Genomic DNA, 20,095 nt, shown 5'->3' with positions numbered 1-20,095 from the left:
ATAAAATTTGAACAAAAAATTAGGAGAAGAATTATTGGAAGCATTATTGATGTTTGGAGGATTCTAAAATTCAAAAGAAAGGGTTGTTTAAATGTCAGTAGAGGTGTTGACTTTGGAAAGGGAAGGGTTGAGAAAACAACACAGACGGTCTGTATTATTGTTCGATTTTGTTAGATTGTTGTAGAGGAGGGAATAAGGTTCTAAATCACAGTATCGGGTAATGTAACGGTATCGATCGTGGAGTATCGGTATCGATAGTATCGATCAGTACGTATCGAGAATCGGGTATCGCAGCGGTAAAATTTTAAAAATCATTTTACAGGTTGTTCAGCTTTTTCTTTCTCGTACTGGTCTAAACCGGTGAGTATCGGTCCGTCGCGGCTTGTGTAACGGCTTGTGTAACAATTACAGGCCGATACATACTGGGACTCGGCCGATACTCCTACGATTTTCATCTCAGCGGTATACCGGCTTGTATCCGTCGCGGCACCCCATTTTTCCAATACGTATCGGCCAATATGTAGCGTATCGGCCGATATTTAGAACCATGGAAGGGATGCACATGATATTTTAAGTTTTTTTATAGAAATTTACAATGTTATATTAGAAATAAATGAAGAAAAAGTATGAAGTGTCTCTATAAATGTCTCCCTTTGTGTATTATATTGGCCATTTGTCTCCTAATACTCAAGGAATTACAATATAAAAGTATTAATTGTAATATTTTGATCGGTTTAGTTTGTATTGATTAATCAAAAAGACCTTATATTATGAAAACAAACTCCAAATAGAAATTCTTATTGGTTTTGGGTGGTCGGTTCAATTCCATTGAGTTTCTTTACTCCCTAATATGAACATTAAACTTTAGTTTGCTCAAAACCATTAAGTAGTGAATAACAAATTGACTCCAAAAAATCATCTATTGAACATTTATTGAAAAATGGTAACTAAGTTTTGGAAATTTTGGACAATAGTTAAAAAATGGACTCCAAATGAGGAGGATAGATTCTAATGGTGAAGCCAAGAGGAAAGCAAGAAGCAGAGAGGAAAGTGGGTAGTGCAGTATATGAAAATATTATGTAATTATGGTACTATGCAATTATGGTATTATATATCAATTAGGTAGGTTGATATTCGATTGATTGTATAGGATTATTTACTATTATAGATTAGGTTTAGGATTGCTATAAATATTGATTGTAATCTTTGTATTCTACAAGTTGAATATACAAGTTATCATCTTCAGAAACTTACATGCTATCAAAGCCGTGTCCGAAACCCTAGCCATTAGCCTCAGAAATTGTGATCGTCATCAACAGAAGTCGCAATCGTTGTGTGGCCTGAAATTTCACGTCGCCATCGTCACTCCTTCACTCTGTCTTCTTCATCGTGACCACTGGTTTTCTATCTCAGACTTGTCGCGATTTACTTCTGAATCCTGATCATCATCGGACTCGTGATTCTTGTTTCTTGTTCGCAATTGCTGCTGTACTCTGTCTCAGACGAGTCGCGAACCACCTCTAGCCCTCGTCTTCTGGTTTGCAATCTGGTTTAGCTTCGGATCTGGTGACTGTCGTCTTCTGGTTTGCGATCTGGTTCTCAACTGTGGTGGTATTATTGCTAAAGTATTCTTGGTTTACTAGTTATTCCACTTTGACCTTGAGGTTTTCTGGTATTTGCAATCTCATCCTTTCTGAGTTCTCATCATGTCTGAAGACAAAAGTCATGCCATTAGTTGCTGACTAACTGGTTGCAATTATATATATTGGGCCAGTGTTATGAAAAATTTCATCGTCGGCTGTAAAACGTGGGGTTATGTTTCTGGTTCAGTCCATCATCCATTTGATCCTAAGAAAGAGGGATATGAGGCTATGTGTGATGCTTGGGATTTTGATAATGCTCAGATTTTGACTTGATTCCACAATTCTGTGGAAGATTGCTTTGGCATGATATTCTCTAAATATTCCACTGCAAATGAGGTGTGGGTGTATTTACCCAATGTCTATCAACAGTCCAACTTTGCCAAACAATATGAGTTGGAAACCGCTCTTTAGGGTGCTCGCCAGCGTGATAAGTCTATTCAAGACTTTTATGTTGAGATGACTGGTCTTTGGGATCAGCTTGCATTGATGGAGCCTCCTAGCATCAAGGTGCTAGATGATTATCTACAGTTTTGGGAAGATGGTCGCCTAGTCCAGTTTCTGACGGCTCTCTGCCCTCAGTATGAGGCTATCCATGGTGCCATCCTTCATCGGTCTCCTCTCCCCTCTGTGGATGCTATTGTTAATGAGTTCCTCTCTGAGGAAACCCATCTTAAGACAGCCAGTCAGACTTCGTCTCCATCCGTCTTCTTGGCTCCTACTCAGCCTCCTCTATTGTCGACCCCATCACCTCATCAGCTTCAGGGCCATGCGAAGCACAAGAAAGGGCCAGTAGCCTCGGATTAGTGTGCTTTTTGCCATCAGAAGGGCCATTGGAAGTACAACTATCCCAAAAAGGGACGTCAGTCCGCTCAGTCTTCTTAGCCACCTCAGACACAGTTTCGACCTCCTGCTACTGCATCTCCTCCGGTTTCTAATCCTGACTTGGCTTCTTTGCGTGCCTAGATGGCTCAACTTCAGCATCTCATGTCCACCTCCTAGCCATCTTCATCTGCTTTTTCTCTCACCTCTCTTCATGTAGGTTTCTTTGGATCCTCTACAGGTATCTCCTCTTCTGTTTGGCTTTTTGACTCGGGTGCCTCTTATTATATGACTCATCACCTTTCCTTACTTCAAAACTATATCCCTCATCCCTCTTCTATTACTGTTAGTACTGCTAATGGGTCTGGTATGCCTGTTCTTTCTGTTGGGTTTGTCTTATTCTCTGCCATGTATATTGTTACTATTCCCTCCGTTCTTTATGTTCCTTAGTTATCAGTCAATTTATTATCTATCAGTCAGCTTGATACTTCCAGTTTTGATGTTATTTTTTTCCTCTTTTGTTTGTTGTGTGCAGGATTAGATGTCCAAAAAGCAGATTGGGACTAGTTGTAGAGTTGGAGATCTCTATGTGGTAGAAAGCTTGCATCTCCCTCTATCCACCTCTCCAGTTTCCTTTTCCTCATTTCTGTTAGATTCTCAGTCGAGTTAGTTTTACTTATGGCATTCTTGCTTAGGTCATTTGTCTATTGACCGCTTACGGTCTTTAGCTCAGTCAGGATTATTAGGTAAAGTTTCTCTTAGTCAAATTGATGAATGTCGGGGGGTATAAACTTGTCAAAATGTCAGCTTTACCTTTTAATAAAAGTACTTTACTTTATGTTTCTCTATTTTATCTTATGTATGCTAATGTCTGGAGACCCTTTCCTATTCTCACTAAAGGGAGTTTTGCATACTATGTGCCTTTTGTTGACGATTACACTGTTATACTTGGGTATATCTTATGACTCATAAATCTGGCTTCTACCAAATATATCGTACATTTCAGTCTATGATCACTACACAATTTGGGGCTACCATTAAATTGTTACGATTTGACCAGGGTGGAGAATATTTTAGAACTGAGTTATGTGAGTGTTTGGCCAATTTATGTACCATTCACCAAGTTTCTTATACAAATACTCCTGCCCAAAATGGTCGTGCCACCGTAAACATCGTCATCTCCTTGAGATCGCTAGTTCACTTCTTCTCTTTACCTCAGTTCCAGCTTTGTTTTGGGGTGAGGCAATTCTAACTACTATTTTTCTTCTTAACCGCATGCCTACTCCCTTTAGTCTCCTTATGAGGCTTTGTTCTTTCAAATTCCCAATTACTCTCTCCTTTGTGTGTTTGGGTCTTGTTTTGTCTTTTTTCTCCGTAAAGATTGGATCAAACTTAGTGTCCGGTCTGTCCTATGTGTCTTTTTGGATTATAGTCTTACTTAGAAAGACTATCAATGTTACGACCCTATTTCCCATCGTCTTTACGTCTCCCGTCATGTTTTTTTTTTCTCGAACATCTGCCTTACTTTTAGGTTCCTCCTACCACTACTTTAGATTCCATAGAGGGTTTGGTTCAAATTGATCTATTTCCTTCTAAGGTCCCTCTTGATGAGTACATCTCTACTGTTCTCCATGACCTTACTTCATTTTCTCCTCCATCTCCCCAGCTTGCTTCTTTTTCTCATTCTCCTCATCCGTTGTTAGTTTATTCGCGTCGTCATGCTCTCTTTCCACCATTTATCTTTACTCATATTACTGATCCTCTTGCTTCTGACGACTTTGATCCTGCTGCACACCGTTATCTTATTCGAGCGCGTCATCCTCCAAACAGGTTGGGTTGATCTAATACATGTTTTTCTGTTTCCTATTATACTTTTTTGTCTGCTATTCATTCTTTTTCAGAACCTCAGTCTTACAAGGAGGCCTGCCAGGATCCCTATTGGATTGAAGCTATGGAGGATGAGTTGTCTGCTTTATAGAAAACTAGTACTTAGGAGTTGGTTTTTTTGCGTGATGGTAAAAATCTGGTTGGTTGCAAATGGGTCTACAAAGTCAAAACACATTCTGATAGTTCTCTTGAGCGCTACAATGCTCATTTGGTTGCCAAAGGTTTCTTCTAGGAGTATGGTATTGATTATGAGGACACCTTTGCTCATGTTGCTAAGATGATTACTGTCCGTACTTTGATCTCTGTCGCTACTGTTCGTTCTTAGCCTCTTTATCAGATGGATGTTAAGAATGCTTTTCTTAATTGCCATCTCACCGAGGAGGTTTATATGCTTTCTCCCCCTGGCTTTTACTATTCCTTTTGACAGGCTTGTTGCCTTCTGCGTGCTCTGTATGGTCTGTGGCAGTCTCCTCGTGCTTGGTATAATCGCTTACAGACTACTGTTACTGCACTTAGGTTTCATCCTTGTGCTCAGGACTCTACTTTATTTCTTTTCCACACTTCTGCTGGATTTGTTGCCTTATTACTATATGTAGATGATATGATCATCACTGGTTTTGACTCTTCTACTATCTCTGAGGTTAAGCAGTATCTTTTTCACAATTTTGAAATGAAAGATCTGATCCTCTTGCGGTATTTTATTGGCATTGTGTTAGCTTCTTATCCCAATGGCTACTTTCTCTCTTGGGCCAAGTATGCCAATGAGGTTATTCATCATGCCGGTCATGACATTAAGCTTTCCGATACCCCCATTGAGCTTAATGTGAAGCTTACCCCTACTGATGTTGTTTTTGTAGATGTTCCTACTTTATATCGAGAGCTTGTGTGTTACTTAGTCTATCTGATGGTTACTCATCCTGATCTAGCCTATGCGGTTCATGTGGTTAGTTAGTTCGTTTCTGCTCCTCATTCTACACATTGGGATGCTTTAGTTCGAATTCTTCGCTATCTTTGGGGTACCATCTTTCAGGGTTTACTGTTGTCTTCTACTTTTTTTTTGGACTTGGTTACTTATGCTGATTCTGATTAGGCTGGTGATATCACTGATCGCAAGTCCACTTCTAGCTTTTGCATGTTTCTTGGTCATTCCTTGATTTATTGGAAGAGCAAGAACAGATTGTTGTTGTGCATTCCACTGCTGAGACTACGTACTGTGCTATGGCTCGTGCCACTGCTGAGATTGTTTGGCTTCGTTGTCTCTTGACTAACTTAGGTGTCCCTCTGTCTTCTCCGACCTCCCTTTACGGTGACAACTGCAGTGCTATTCAGATTGCCCCTAGTACTGTCTTTCATGAGTAGACGAAACACATTGAGATTGATTGTCATTTTGTCCGTCAGCATCTACAGTCTGGTTCTATCTCGCTTCCTTTTGATTCTTCGACATTGCAACTTACTGATTTCTTTACAAAGACTCACACAATTGCTTGATTTCAGTTTCTTTTTGACTAACTCTCAATGTTTTTCTGCTAAAACACCTTGAGTTAAGCGGGGGTGTGAGAATATTATGTAATTATGGTATTATGTAATTATGGTATTGTTATGTAATTATGGTATTATGTATCAATTAGGTAGGTTGATATTTGATTAATTATATAGGATTATTTTCTATTATAGATTAGGTTTAGGATTGCTATAAATATTGGTTGTAATCTTTGTATTCTAAAAGTTGAATATATAAGTTATCATCTTCAGAAACATACACAGTAGTCTTCACGGTGTTCTTGGATAATCTACCTAGCTCAATGGATCCCAAATGCTTGTTTAATCTTTTCGGGAAGTTTGGAATTGTAAAAGATATCTTCATACCGTAAAAGCGAAGAAGAAACACCAACACAAGATTTGGATTTGTAAGATATAGTTGTGAAGTAGCAGCAAAGGTACCAGAGTAAAAAGCTCCTAGTTTTTGGATGGATGATAAAAAGTTAGGCATGAAATTTGCTGAGTGTGAATGAAACAGAGAGCAGAGGCAGTTTCATTTTCAAAAACCAAAGCAACCAAACCCCAAGGTGGAGGTCCGGAGAGACCCATATCCTTTCACGAGTAAGAAGACATTTGCAGGAAGTGGGTAGTGATTCTGTTACAGTCAAGGCAGAGGAGTATGGTATGGGTGGTTCTATGACAGCGTTGTAGTTCGTCTAAAAGTAAGATATGTTAATATCAGTTTGAAGATTGAACTTAAAGAAAGAGGAATAGATGGGTTTGAAGTCAGAAGAGGTGGAGGAAGAGATGTGGTGTTATCATTCAAGTCCAAGAAGGAAATTGAGGCAAAAATGAAAGCCATTAAAGATATTATTGAAGATTGGTGTGAAGACATCATCTAATGGAGGCCAGGGCTAGCTCTTGCACAGGAGAGACTAGTATGGATTAGCTTTTATGGCATTCCATTACATTTATGGAATAGGTCCAATTTTATTAAGATTGGTAGTTTATGGGGAGAAGTTATTGAAGGTGCTGAATGCGTGCCTCGGTCTTTCGATTATGGTAAGCTTAGGATAATCACCAAGTGCATCGAACCTATTAATAAGGTTATCAATCTAGAGACTAAGCAGTCTTCTCATCCAGTGAGAGTCTTGGAAGATCAGGTAGTTGTAGCAAAAACAATCAATCAGTGCTGCAGATGTGAGAAGCATCAAGATGAAGAGGAGGATCTTAGCTCAAATAAGGTCAGAGGTACTGAAGAGAAAGATGACTCTAACAGAGTTGGTGAGCCATTTTAGAACCATATTGACGAGTCAACTCAACACATAGGAGGTGAGTCAGCTAAGCGATTTGAGCAATACAAACTTAAGGCCAAATGAGAAAAAGACACATGGGGATGACAGTGTAGTAGAGGTGAACAAAGGGTCACAATGGAAAAGTGATACGAAAGTGGCAAAGTCATGCAGCATGGTCGACAAGGAGCTCGAGACAAAAGCATGCAAAGAAATGGTGGCAGTTAGCAGTGCATTTGATAATTCAAAGACTGCTAATCAAGGTCATGATGGGCAAGTTTACACACCTGATTTTATGAGAAGTTTGAGTGGCTCAAGTCTAAATAAGATTGGGCTAAGTTTGGAAGTGGTTTTGGGCCACAATAAGATGAATTACGAGTTGAGCGGGCTGAATGAGGTTCAGTGTGCGTCTTTGTTGTGTGATGCCCAAGTAAAGGAAAGAGTAGTTGGTGTTGGGCATGTGATTAGAGAGTCCAGTGTTTCTCAGACACAGGATGTAAGATTAGAGTACAGGTCTGCAGCCTTGAAAAGCAAAGGCAAGGTAAAAGCAAAAGGTAAAGAGAAGATCAGCTACATTCGATCAGAAAAGGGATTCTTCAATCTGGAAAAAAGAGTTGGATTAAAGGATGCATCAACAAGCAATTCAGCTCCAAAAAGAGCTCTACTTAGAGCATCTGTAGATAAAGCCTCACTATTAGCTTCAATTGATAGTGGAGGGGATAGAGGCAAGAGAATCTTGGATGAGGCACAAGCATGTTTGACGACGGGAAAATTGTTGGCTATGGAAATGAATGGAAAGGAAGCTGAAGTTCTAAAAAACATTGTGGAACTTGAAGTTAAAGATATAACTAGGATGGAAAGGGGTAATGGTGCATTAGCTTAAACTGTATCCATTGAAGAAGTCTTTTAGGTGTATGTTTGATTACTATGAAGATTCTATCTTGGAATATTAGAGGAACAGGTAGGTAGGAAAAAAAGGGGAAGATAAGGAAAATTCTGAAGGAAAGAAATGTGGTTGTAGCTTTATTTGAGGACACCAAAAAATCTGTAGTAATAGAAATGGAAGTAAGAGCAATGTGGCCAAGAAACAAAATGGAATATTTGGCTGTGGACTCTGGAGGCCTAGTTGGGGGACTTCTCTGCATATGAGATCTGGAGGTGTTTCAATTTAAGGAGTGTTATTGCAATAGAAGATTCATTCTGCTCTCAAGTACTCTCTTTAATTCTTTTAATTGTGTTATACTTAATATATATGCACCTAATGAAGTGGGAAATAGGGGGAAGTTGTGGGATTGCTTGTTAAAGCTAAAGAGGGAGTTGCTTAAGCCATGGTGTTTATGTAGAGATTTTAATGAAATAGAAAGCATAAGTGAAAGGAAGGGTTTCAATAGAATAGATAAAGGAATGAGAGAGTTCAATGAATTTATTGACAAATGTGAAGTTAATGATCTACCATTACTTGGCAGGAAATATACATGGTGTAACTTTCTGGCAGGAGAAAAGTGGAGTAGAACAGATAGGGCGTTAGTGGATCCTAAATGGTTGGAGGTGTTCAATTTAAAGCTATGAGGTTTCCCAAGGCTCATTTTTTATCACTATCTTCTGTTGCTAATGGAGGATGAAAGAGACTGGGGTCCTAAGCCTTGTAGAATCATCAATGCTTAGAGTTTACACCCAAGTTTTACAGCTTGTGTGGAAAAGGCCTAGAAGGAGGCTGAAATTGAAAGTTGGACAGGTTTTGTCCTATAGAAGAAGCTTAAAATATTGAAGGTTGAATTAAAGAGATGGCATAAAGAGGTATTTGGGAGTGTGAATGTGAAGTTAAAGGAAGCAGAAGAGGAACTGCATCTCCTGGATTTATCTGTAGAGTCTAGAGACCTAGAAGATGCTGAAAAAGCCAGAAGAGGAGTAGTTGGAGATCAAGTATAGATGTTAAGCAGAATGGTTGAGTAGTTGTGGTTGCAAAAATCAACGCTCAACTGGAACTTGAAAGGTGATAGAAATACCAGATTTTTCCATGTGATGGCCAAGGGTAGGCAAAGTAGAAATGAGATCTTTTTTATTTCTGTTGGGAATGTTGTGTATGAAGATCCTGCTCAGGTTAGGAAAGCAGTCTATGACCACTTCAGAAAGCAGTACACAGAGGATTGGAAAGGTAGACCCAAGCTAGGTGGTCAGTCTAAATCAGTTCATGAATGCCTTGGATTTGAAAGATTGGAAGTAGAATTTTCAGAGGCAGAAATCAGGGCTACTGTGAAGGACTGTGATGCAATAGGGCCCCTGGGCCAGATGGTTTTAACTTGGCTTATTTTCAAAAAGTTTGGAAAATGTTAAAAATTGATGTATTGAAGTTTTTTAAGGAATTTCATAGGAATGAAAAGTTGGTTTTGAGAATTAATAGCTCCTTTATATCACTAATACCAAAGGTTGAGAATCCAATGGGGCTTGGAGACTATCGACCAATAAGCCTAGTTGGTTCAATATATAAAGTTCTAGCAAAAGTTCTGTCAAGTAGACTAAAAAGAGTGCTTACTCGCACCATTAGTGATACTCAATCAACTTTCATAGGAGGTAGAAACATTTTGGATGGTGTTTTAATTGATAATGAAGTGGTGGATCGATGGAGAAAAACCAAAAGGAGGGGTGTGATTCTAAAGCTAGATTTTGAAAAGGCTTTTGATTATGTAAATTGGTGTTTCTTATCATCTATGCTCTTGAATTTTGGGTTTGGAGCAAAATGGATTAGTTGGATAAAAGAATCTGTTATCTCTACAAAACTTTCTGTGTTAATTAATGGTTCACCAACTGAGGAGTTTTGCCCACAAAAGGGTCTAAGACAAGGTGACCCTTTATTTTCTTTTCTATTCAACATAGCAGCTAAAGGCCTTAATATACTTTTGTCAAGAGCTCAGCAGATTGGCTTGATTAAAGGGGTGAAGGTTGGTTCTAGTGGGGTGTTGTTATCACATTTACAATTTGCAGATGATTCCATATGTTCTATGAAGCTGAGGAGATGGAGGTTTGCCACATCAAGAGGCTTTTAAGGTGCTTTGAATTGATTTCTGGGCTGAAAATAAACTATCATAAGAGCCAAGTGTGTGGAATTAATGTACCTGAGGAGTCTTTATCCAGTTTTGCATCAAAGTTACATTGTAAATCCAAGGCATTTCCTTTGAAGTATTTGGGTATGCCTTTGGGGGCTAATCCAAATAAGAAGGCAACTTGGAAGCCAGTTCTTGATAAAGTCAGAAGCAGACTAGCAGGATGGAAAAGGAAGCTGTTATCATTCTCAGGGAGGCTCACTTAATTAAAGTTTGTAACCTCTACCTTGCCACCGCTCTATCTATCTCTATTTAAAATGCCTGTAGGGGTAGCAAGAGAATTTGAGAAGCTACAGGTTGCTTTCCTTTAGGGTCGGTTAGTGTCAAGAAAACCAATTCACCGAGTTAAATGGGATGAATTAGCCAAGAGTGTCTAGCAGGGAGGCTTAGGCATTAGAAGAGTTAGATTGGCAAATGATTGTATGCTATTAAAATGGTGGTGCAGGTTTGGCAAAGAGAAAGATGCTTTGTGAAGAAAGATTATTTGCAGCAAGTATAAACTGGATGTTAAAAGCTGGTGCCCCTCTTCTATCTCAAGTAGCAGGTACTCTTGTGTGTGGATAGGAATCATCTCCATACCAGAGAGAAGTAACAATGTAGCCATCATTGCTTGAAAAATGATGGTAAATGGTGTAGCCATCATTGCTTGAAAAATGAATTCCCTATTCTTTATAGATTGGTGATGGAGAATGAGGAAACCTTGAGATTAATGTATGATAGGAGGGTCACTTCGGGGGATTGAAACTTTCAATTTAGAAGAAGGTTGTACGAGTGGGAAGAGAGGGAAGTAAGTAGACTCAAAGTGCTTCTGTTGTTTGTCACTAGTTTATGTGATGATCTGGAGGACAATCCAGTCTGGTTGGCTGTAGGATCTGGTCTGTTTTCTGTCTCCTCTTTCTATAAAAGTGAAATTGACTCCCTTGGTCCCTCTCTTATTACTTGCAAGTTAGCCTGGAACAAATTTGCACCTCTAAAGGTTCAATTTTTCTATTGCTTAGCTTGGAAAACAGAGTTAAGACAATAGACTTTCTTCAAAAAAATTGGACTGATTCAAGCTACTGCACCAGCCCTTTGTGTTTTCTGTAAAGCAGAGAATGGATCTATCTGCCATATGCTGCTGCATTGTCATTTTGCATGGAAGGTTTAGGCTGCAATGTTGAATTGGTGAGAGGTGAAAGGGGCTCTACCAAGTTCTGTGGAAGCTGTACATCATTGGTGGGAATGTGATAAATTCAACAGAAAAGAAAAATTGATATGGAAGGTCATTCCCTTGGCTGTCTTGTGGTCACTGTGGAAGCTTAGAAATGAGTGCATTTTAAATCTGCTACACCTAAGTTGGAGGACTTGTGTGATTTGATTAAGATTAGAGTTGCATTGTGGCTAAACCAAAGATTCAAGGATTTTCATTTCACTATACAGGACTTCTTGACCAATTTGAGTCAAATCAGATGGAGTTTGGGGAGTAGATTTGTTCTGGGTTGCTGATATAGAGCTCTTTGCTGCTGAGGTTTCCTTCTAGGTGTTGATCTATTGCTATCCCTTGTGCTTTTTGGGTTGGTGCCTTACCAACTATGGGTGGTGCTAGCTAATGCATGGTCATGCTTCTTGATGCAAACCTAATTGGGATCAAGTTATCTTTTTATTGATGATTGTCAATGTATTATGTTGGATCATTAGCAATAAAATTTCATTTTGGCTGTTTCAAAAAAAAAGTTCTGAAAATTTTGTCCTACATTGATTTTTTGTAAAACAAATGTGGTATTTATGTAGTTTATCTTTAAAATTAGATTTTGACCTTAAAGTACACCCAAGTTTTGTAACATATTACTTTGTGAAGATCATGTAAAATTAATAGAGATTTTTGTAACTAAATAAATACTATTCTATGCAAAATCACATTTCTAATGTAGTGCTAACGTCGAAACCATCATTCCCTAGTATATGCCAGGGTGGTATAGTGCTCAATCCAAAGGGTCACCTGGACTTGGTTCTGATTTATTATTGAAAAGTAATTGATATCCTAAAAATAACCCTTTTAATTTGATCCACAATAATATAATATGATAGGTGTTAAATTTTGATTTGTAACCATATAATATCAAACTTTCTTCCCACAATATTGTATTTATAAGTCTGAAATTGTGAGTCTTTAATATTTTTATTTTTTTTAATTATTTATCAACCTTCGTTTTATTTCTTATAAGATAATGCTATAATGACTATTTTATCTTATCATATTTTACTCAACACGTAATATGACATCATTATATTAGTTATCAAACAAAATAATCTGGTTGTTCTAACAAAATAATGTGGTTAACGTATCTTTTCACTCAAACAAAACATAATGAGGCTTACTTCAATAATAATTAAAATGGAATACAATGCGTAAGATAGAAAAAAAAACCAGTTATATATATATATATATATATATATATATATATATATATATATGTGGTTTTTATAATTTGTCTCTTATATCAATTTAGTCCTTATAATTTTAATTATTTCCATTTTTTCATTTAACTTTTTAAATTGTGTTAATTTAGTCTAATTGATAATATATTTTAAGAAATTGGATAGAAATCAAAAGATCTATTACAAAACATTTGAACTATTTCAAATTAGACGTTAACTCCTTAATCAAAATAAGAATAGTAAATGGACTATTTTGTCTATTAATTTTAGTCTAATTTTTGTTAGGGCATTACTAATTATAAAACATTGACACAATATAAAAAATTAAAAAGGTAAAAATGATACAATTAGAGTTAGAGTAGCAAATTTACGCAAGAGGCCAACTACAGGAACTATGTCTGCAATTTGCCATTGAAAAAATGGAGTGTAAAGTGGGTGTAGCATTTTCCTTGTAAGTTTTTTTCAATGCTTGGTATTGATTTGAGAGGTTACTTCCTTGAGCTTCCTAGTCTACTATCCTAGTCTTGCTTTCATTTTGATGATATATGTATAAAACTGTCTGTCTAATGCAGGAAATCGACTTGCACAACAATAATCAGTACCTACGAGCAAAGGTTCTCTCTTTCTCTTGCTCACTGTCACTCATATTTAGTTAGTTAGTCAGTAAGTCAGTTAGTTACCATTTAAAGTTTTATGTGGATCTTCTTTTATTTTTTTATTTTTTTTGGGGGTGATTTTGTGGATTGTTTGTTTGTTTGTTTGTTTGAGTAGATAGCTGAGAATGAGAGAGCACAGCAGCAGATGAGTTTGATGCCAGGAGGACCTGAGTATGAGCTGATGCCATCTCAGTCATTTGATGCTCGCAATTACCTTCAAATGAATGGTATTCAACAACAACAACCACAACAACAACAACCACCCAATCATCATCACTACTCTCGCCATGACCAAACAGCCCTCCAGCTAGTGTATGTACCCCGCTGTACGATTCTTCTACATCATATTTGCACCACTCACCAATTCACCCATATACATGCAAATCACATTCATTCTCTCTATTAAGTTCATATCAATCAGATAATGCCAATCTTTGGATACAATGATACCAATGCTACTGCTAATAAAAGGCCTAGTTTTTTTGTTTGTTATTATTAGATGCCAACAAAATTTCTACATCAAAAACATAAATCTTTATTGATGTATTTTGTTTTGTATTTTGTATTTGATTCTTATATTAATAAAAAAAAGTTTTTGCCGATGAAAAAAAAAAAAAAAAAACATAAAAGTCTACCCCATCTTACAAAACACTACCCTCAAAACCCATGAAGCATGGCATTTAGACACATATGTCCTAGTCGTACTTGATACTTACTGAGTATTGATATTTTATATGGTATTTTTGCCTACGTATCGAAGACACAAATACATACCCAAATTTTTCTTTCTTTATTTTTAGTACCCAGACGTACTTAATATACACTAAAGTCGTATCATATCTCAATCGAAAACAACATTTTATTCTAATGTAAAGAAAAAATTAATTTCACTGAAATTTTGTTATTATTTTTATTTTTATGTTTAGCATGACTTTAAAAGTAAGTTATGGTTTGTAAGCTATTTAATATAATGACATTTAATTATGATTTATACCTTTACTTTTGATATTAAATGTGAATTGTAGGTTATATTTTAACTAATTAGACCATTTAACTAATTTTTACGTTACTTTAAATTAAAAATAAATATTTTTTACAAAGTATCCAGCTATACCTGTACCTTACTCTCTTTTTTTTAATAAAATTTTTTCGGTATCAATGTATCGTTATCATACCAATACCAATACTGATATGCATATTTGTATCCATACGTCGTAGCTCATAACCATACCAAGTCACATCTCTCTCAGCAAAAACAAAATAAAACTAGTTTTTTTTTTTTTTTGATCAACAGAAGCCCACTTTATTGATGAACAAAATAAAACTAGTTATATTGTGCATATACTGTAAATGTTAGATGCCTTTACTTTTCCATTGCACAGATTAATCCCTTTACAAATCACTTTATATTTCTTTATTTGTTTTACTCTTATTTATTTATTTCTTTCTTCTATGTACATTTCGGACAGGGTGGAATTGTTAAGCGACCGGGAGTGGCCTCGACCCCTCCCGAGACTATAAAATATTCTACCCATACTCTTATATAATTCGAGTATTTACAATATAATTAGTATGTTATTAAATTCTAAATAAATTTGTTTTGATTCCATTAAAATTTGAGTACCGTTTTTTTTTTCCTTGAAATCTCCTCTAGATTTTCACTTATTCAAATATTTTCCAACTACTCTATATAACTGAACATAATGAAAGTACTAATAAATGATTGTGCTTTCTTTTCAGTGCCAACTTAGTTGAGATTGTGTTGTTTTGCTTTAATGCTTTTCACACAACCCTCCCTTTATTGGTGTAATCTCATATGTATGTATGTTTTTCTTCATCAATAAAGTTCTTTTTCACTAATCAAAAAAGAATTCAGATATATAATAGAAAAAATAATTTGTAGTATTTGATACTTTTCTGTATCTGATTTATTCGTCTTTACCATTGCTGCACAATTTATACCATCAACTTTTATTCACCCTCTACGTATTTTTATACTTTTTATTAGATCATCATTTTCATTCACCACTCACCTCTTAAGTGAGAGCGATAATAAATATTCATTTTATATTATTGTAGTCAATAATATTTTACACTTTTTTAAATAAATCAATAAAATTATGTCTATATATAAATTGGTCTTTTGAAATTATGTTGTTGTAAAAACTATATATATACATATTTTGGCCATCGTCAATTGAAAATCCTAATCTGCCATTAGTTTTGAATAAACTTGTCACATATTAGCAGGATGGACTCAAGATTTGTTTGACATAGGTGACAAACATATATATAGTAACTTAAATTTCTACGACATAAAACGTGAAAAAATACAATAAAAACATATGTAAATAATTTCAAAATTATTAATATTGGAAAAATTAAGGTGGAAAAATTATATTAGTGGTCCCTATAGTTTGAGCGAAATTTTACTTGGTCTTCGGAATTTTAGTTTGAACAATTTAGCCTATATACTTTCAATTTTGTTGCAATGTGGTCCGTTTATTACTTACTGCTAGAATTTGGAATGGGAAAAGACCATCTACAAAATTAGAAAGGCCACAGTGAAATTCAAACTAAACTATAGGACCACCAATGTATTAGAGCCTTATTTTTATACAATCAAGACATTGTATGTTAAAAAATACAAAAGGAAACAAAATGAAATAATAAAATCCATAGAACCAAGAAACAATTCTGTAATAAATTGTTCCTATTTTTTCTGCAGTTAATTTGCTTGAAGGCTGGTAGTTTTCTGCTGTTCATTCCACAAATGGAGATGTAGTATTTTAGCAGATGAAGCTCCAGCTATCTTTGGGAAATGCTATGAACTGGAGGTGCAATTGCTGAAGCCTTTTGTACTCATGACAAATGGTTGCTTCGTTGATGCTATTGTCTGTTCTGTTGTTAAAAAAGAGATTTATTTTGCTTTGTGGTTGATGCTTGCACTGTGATATTATGATGTTAGGTACTATTGTAATCCCTCCCTATCCTTTGTGTGATTTCCTTTTTCTTTTTAGTCTTCATGTCACATTTCCTTGGATCTCTGTTACATACAATATTGTTGGACATAATTTGTAATTTTCATAAGTTCAAGAAAATTTTCTAGATAGTTTATGTGGCTAGAGGTTAGAAGAATTAAGTGTAAACAAAGTGACTTCTTGTATACCTAGGATGACTAAAGTTATAATGCATGAAGAAAATCTAGGGTTGAGTTTATAATGTGATGTTTGTTTGGACATATTAGATTAAATGAGATTAATACCCTAGGGCCATGTTTGACTCACAAGATTAATAGTGAGGTATTAATAATCCTATCAAATTAGTGTAGTATTCACTATCCAGTTGGATTAATATGATAAATTATATATTGGATTAATAATCTCACCCCTACCCTATTACTAATAATCCTACAAATTTGTTGGATTAATTATCTAGTGGATTAATAATGGGTCCAGCTTGTCTCAAGTTGAGATCAAGACTAGACCCGTCCAGTTCGTCCCATGGGGCCTATTTTTTTGGTCCGTTTTGATAATCTGAACCGTTCAATGTGTAGAAATCGTCGAGTACTACATACTTGTAAAAAATCATGTTGATCGGATATCAATAACTATCTGATCAAATCAGTTTTGTATAAAAAAAATAGACGGTGAAACAATTAACGGTTGATAAAAATCTATTTTGTTCACATAGCTATCGATATCCGATCAACGTGATTTTTTACAAACATATAGTACTTGACGAGTTCTACATATTGAACGGTTCGGATTATCAAAACGGGACCCGTTGTGGGCCCCCACGGACCCAATAGCACGGTCCAGTCCAATCTTGGACTAGACCAAAGCCGCTGCCATTAATAATCCTAAACCAAAATGTTAAAACAAACATAGGATAATTGGTTCCACGGATTAATAATCTCAATCTCATGCTCTAATCCATCCAATCAAACATGCCCTAGAACTATTAGTTTTCGGATTAACCATATATTTGGATTATATGTCCACTAACATGTTTAAATTGACTCACAATTATAAGGAACGATTAGTAAAATTGTATCCATCTTATAATTTAGTCAACTAATTTCAACATCTCCTTAATCTTTCATTTCGTGTCTCACCCCCTTTCTTGAGATTTAATAGTTGCCAACATAAGGTATACCATGTCCAGGTGAACTATTAGTTTGAACACCAATTTTCTTCTCAAATTAAGATGATAACGTCATGTTCACATCTCAACATGACATAACTTGAGGGGTTTGTGGAGCCCACTATAGGTCTTCTTTCGATGATTTGAATCGTTGAGTAAAATATTCATACAAAAAATTAAGATAACGAAGCATTGACAGCTATATATTTGAATCAAATTTGTATTACAAAAGGTTTGTGGAGCCCATTACATGTCTCCTTTCGATGATTTGAACCGTTGAGTAGAATATTTATATAAAAAATCAAAATAATCAGACATTGATAGTTATATGTTTGAACCAAATTTACATTACAAAAAATAAATGGTTATTCTAGAAATTATATTTGTCGTACATTTTTTTAAACGCAAATATGATTCAAACAAATAACTACCGATGTTCAATTATCTTGATTTTTTACATGAATATTTTACTTAATAAGCCCACAAAAGTGAATAGTTTGGATCATCAAAATTGCTTCCAAAATAGGCTCACCAAACCCAAATGTTCTCTCGAGTTGAGATGACAACTTGAGCCAAACTCTTTATTAAATTACAAATCAAATCTTAAAGCCATGTCCCTTCAAATAAAATATGGGGAAATTACAAATCAACTCTACTTTTCAAAAATAATTACAAAATTATGAAAAACTTTATGACTTAATTATTAAAATTTGTAAAGTGTACTACTATTTTGATTTTTTTTTTCTCCCCCTTTCTAAAACTCACTGATTTGTTATTTCCCCAACATGACCCAAGAGGAGAAATAGAGTTTTTGATGGAGCTATCATATGTGGTTGCTGCTACTACGACTGCCATTTCCCTGCTAACTTTCCTATTGCTTTCCTGCAGCTGTTGGTGTTTGGTTTGATTTGTTTGCCTTTGTTTGTTTCCCTATTGCTTTGTTGGTTCGTTGCCAACCCTTGGCTTAAGCTAGTACATGATTGAGTATCTTTCTTGATGCCAACTTAACTGGGATTATGCTGATCAAAAAAAAAAAAAAAAACTTAGCTGGGATTATAATGATATACTATGATTCTCTCTGCTCTTGCCCCTTCTTTATTGATATATGTTCTTATGTAATAGATGTTGAATTCATCGATAAAGATCCTTCTTTTTGCTGATAAAAAAAACTTTTAGTCAATGTGGTGTGTCCTCATAGTAGGACACGCAATTTGTATCTTATTTTTTAGACAAACATATTGGGTGTGTTTGGTTTGTGATTCGAGATAAATTTTCAAAAAAACAAAAATTGGGAGAGGGAGTTTAGTCCCAAATTTTTTTGGTTTGTTTAGTTGTATATTTTGAAAATAGTTTTGGAATTTGAGAGTTTGTAATGATTTGATATTTTGTTGTAGTTAAGTAGATGTGTATGAGAGAAAAAGTGGTTGAGAAAGAGAGAGGAGAGATAAAAAGTGATTGATTGATGTGTAGTAAAAAGAGAAGTAATTTTAAATTTTTTTTTTATAAAAAAATTATAGCCAAACATGTTTTTGAAAATTTTCTTTCAAAAACATGTTTGAAAACACAAACCAAATACACTTATCATTTGTGCCTTTCTAGTAGTGGGACGACATACCATTACATTTATTTATTTATTTATTTATTTATCAACAACGAAGAACCTTTATTGATGATGGAGAACCTTATACAAAGGAAGAAAACATCTACAAAAAAGGAAGGGGAGGGATGATGCAAAATCCATCATAATGAGACAACTCAATCCCAACTAGGTTGGCACTAAGCAGCTCGCACAATCACATGGCAGTACCAAATCAAGAACCTGTTGGTGAGAGACCAACAGATACCTACAATACAGCAACAAAGGCTAGCACATTTAGGAGTGGGCTTGCTTGATGATGCCCCTTTATGACCATACATACGAGCAAGATAGGAATACCCCGAAACCTCAGTGAGGGATTTAGTTACACAAGAAAATCTTACATTTCTTTTACCTTTCTTTTTTGACTTCAGCCCATTAGGAATGCTGCCATTAAAGCCATTAGGTTTTGTTTGCCCCTTGGACATACTAGGCCTTGTATCTGCCCAATTGGGATTAATATTGGGGTTTGAATTTGGCCCCTCACCACAACACCTAATCTGTTATTTTCCACTAGGTTGTGAATATGGCCCAAGTTAACTTCCAAGCTAATACCAGGCCTATGTCTAGCCGACCCACCTAGACATTGAATAAAACCTTGGGTGTAGCTATCTGCTCATCAACACTTAGGTTATCATCATTATCCTCTAGGCTACCCTCTGTCACTGCTATCTCCATACGCTCCTCAACCACCAAGTTATCCCCCTCACTACTTTCAGTCTCCTCTGCCACTGTGTCCACCTGTTTGTTTGCTAGAGCATCACGGCCAAACTAACATCAGGTTGATCACCAGCATCCACCCCAACAGGTTGAGGCTGAACAACCTCGTTTGAGTTCCGATCCTCCCTCACCTCACTGGACATAATGCTACCACGGTCAACTAGAATATGCGGTTGTTCTTCGCAGACCAAGACTAAATGAAATCGATCTTTGCATTCCAACTTTATAGTTTCATTTATAAACTCCATACAGGATGTTGCAACTCGAATTCTTCCATGACTAAAGAATTGTGGTTGAC

The 20,095-nt window shown here is 35.9% G+C and overlaps 1 protein-coding gene across 1 annotated transcript in view; it reads left to right on the top strand.

The window, feature by feature from the left end:
* LOC114268681 (floral homeotic protein AGAMOUS) overlaps positions 1-16,396 on the top strand; it is a 38,884-nt gene extending 22,488 nt beyond the window's left edge. The window contains exons 7-9 of the mRNA XM_028209901.2: positions 13,212-13,253; positions 13,411-13,607; positions 16,024-16,396. Coding sequence (XP_028065702.1) covers positions 13,212-13,253; positions 13,411-13,607; positions 16,024-16,027 — 243 coding nt within the window. The 3' untranslated portion in view covers positions 16,028-16,396. The remainder of the gene's footprint in view (positions 1-13,211; positions 13,254-13,410; positions 13,608-16,023) is intronic.
* The last annotated feature ends 3,699 nt before the right edge of the window (positions 16,397-20,095 follow it).

This window comes from Camellia sinensis, chromosome 9 (genome assembly GCF_055761805.1).
Source record: "Camellia sinensis isolate YWXY chromosome 9, ASM5576180v1, whole genome shotgun sequence".
In the NCBI taxonomy this organism is placed as follows: Eukaryota; Viridiplantae; Streptophyta; class Magnoliopsida; order Ericales; family Theaceae; genus Camellia; species Camellia sinensis.
Note: the sequence above shows the minus strand (reverse complement) of the source record. Positions and strands in the feature narration are given on the sequence as shown.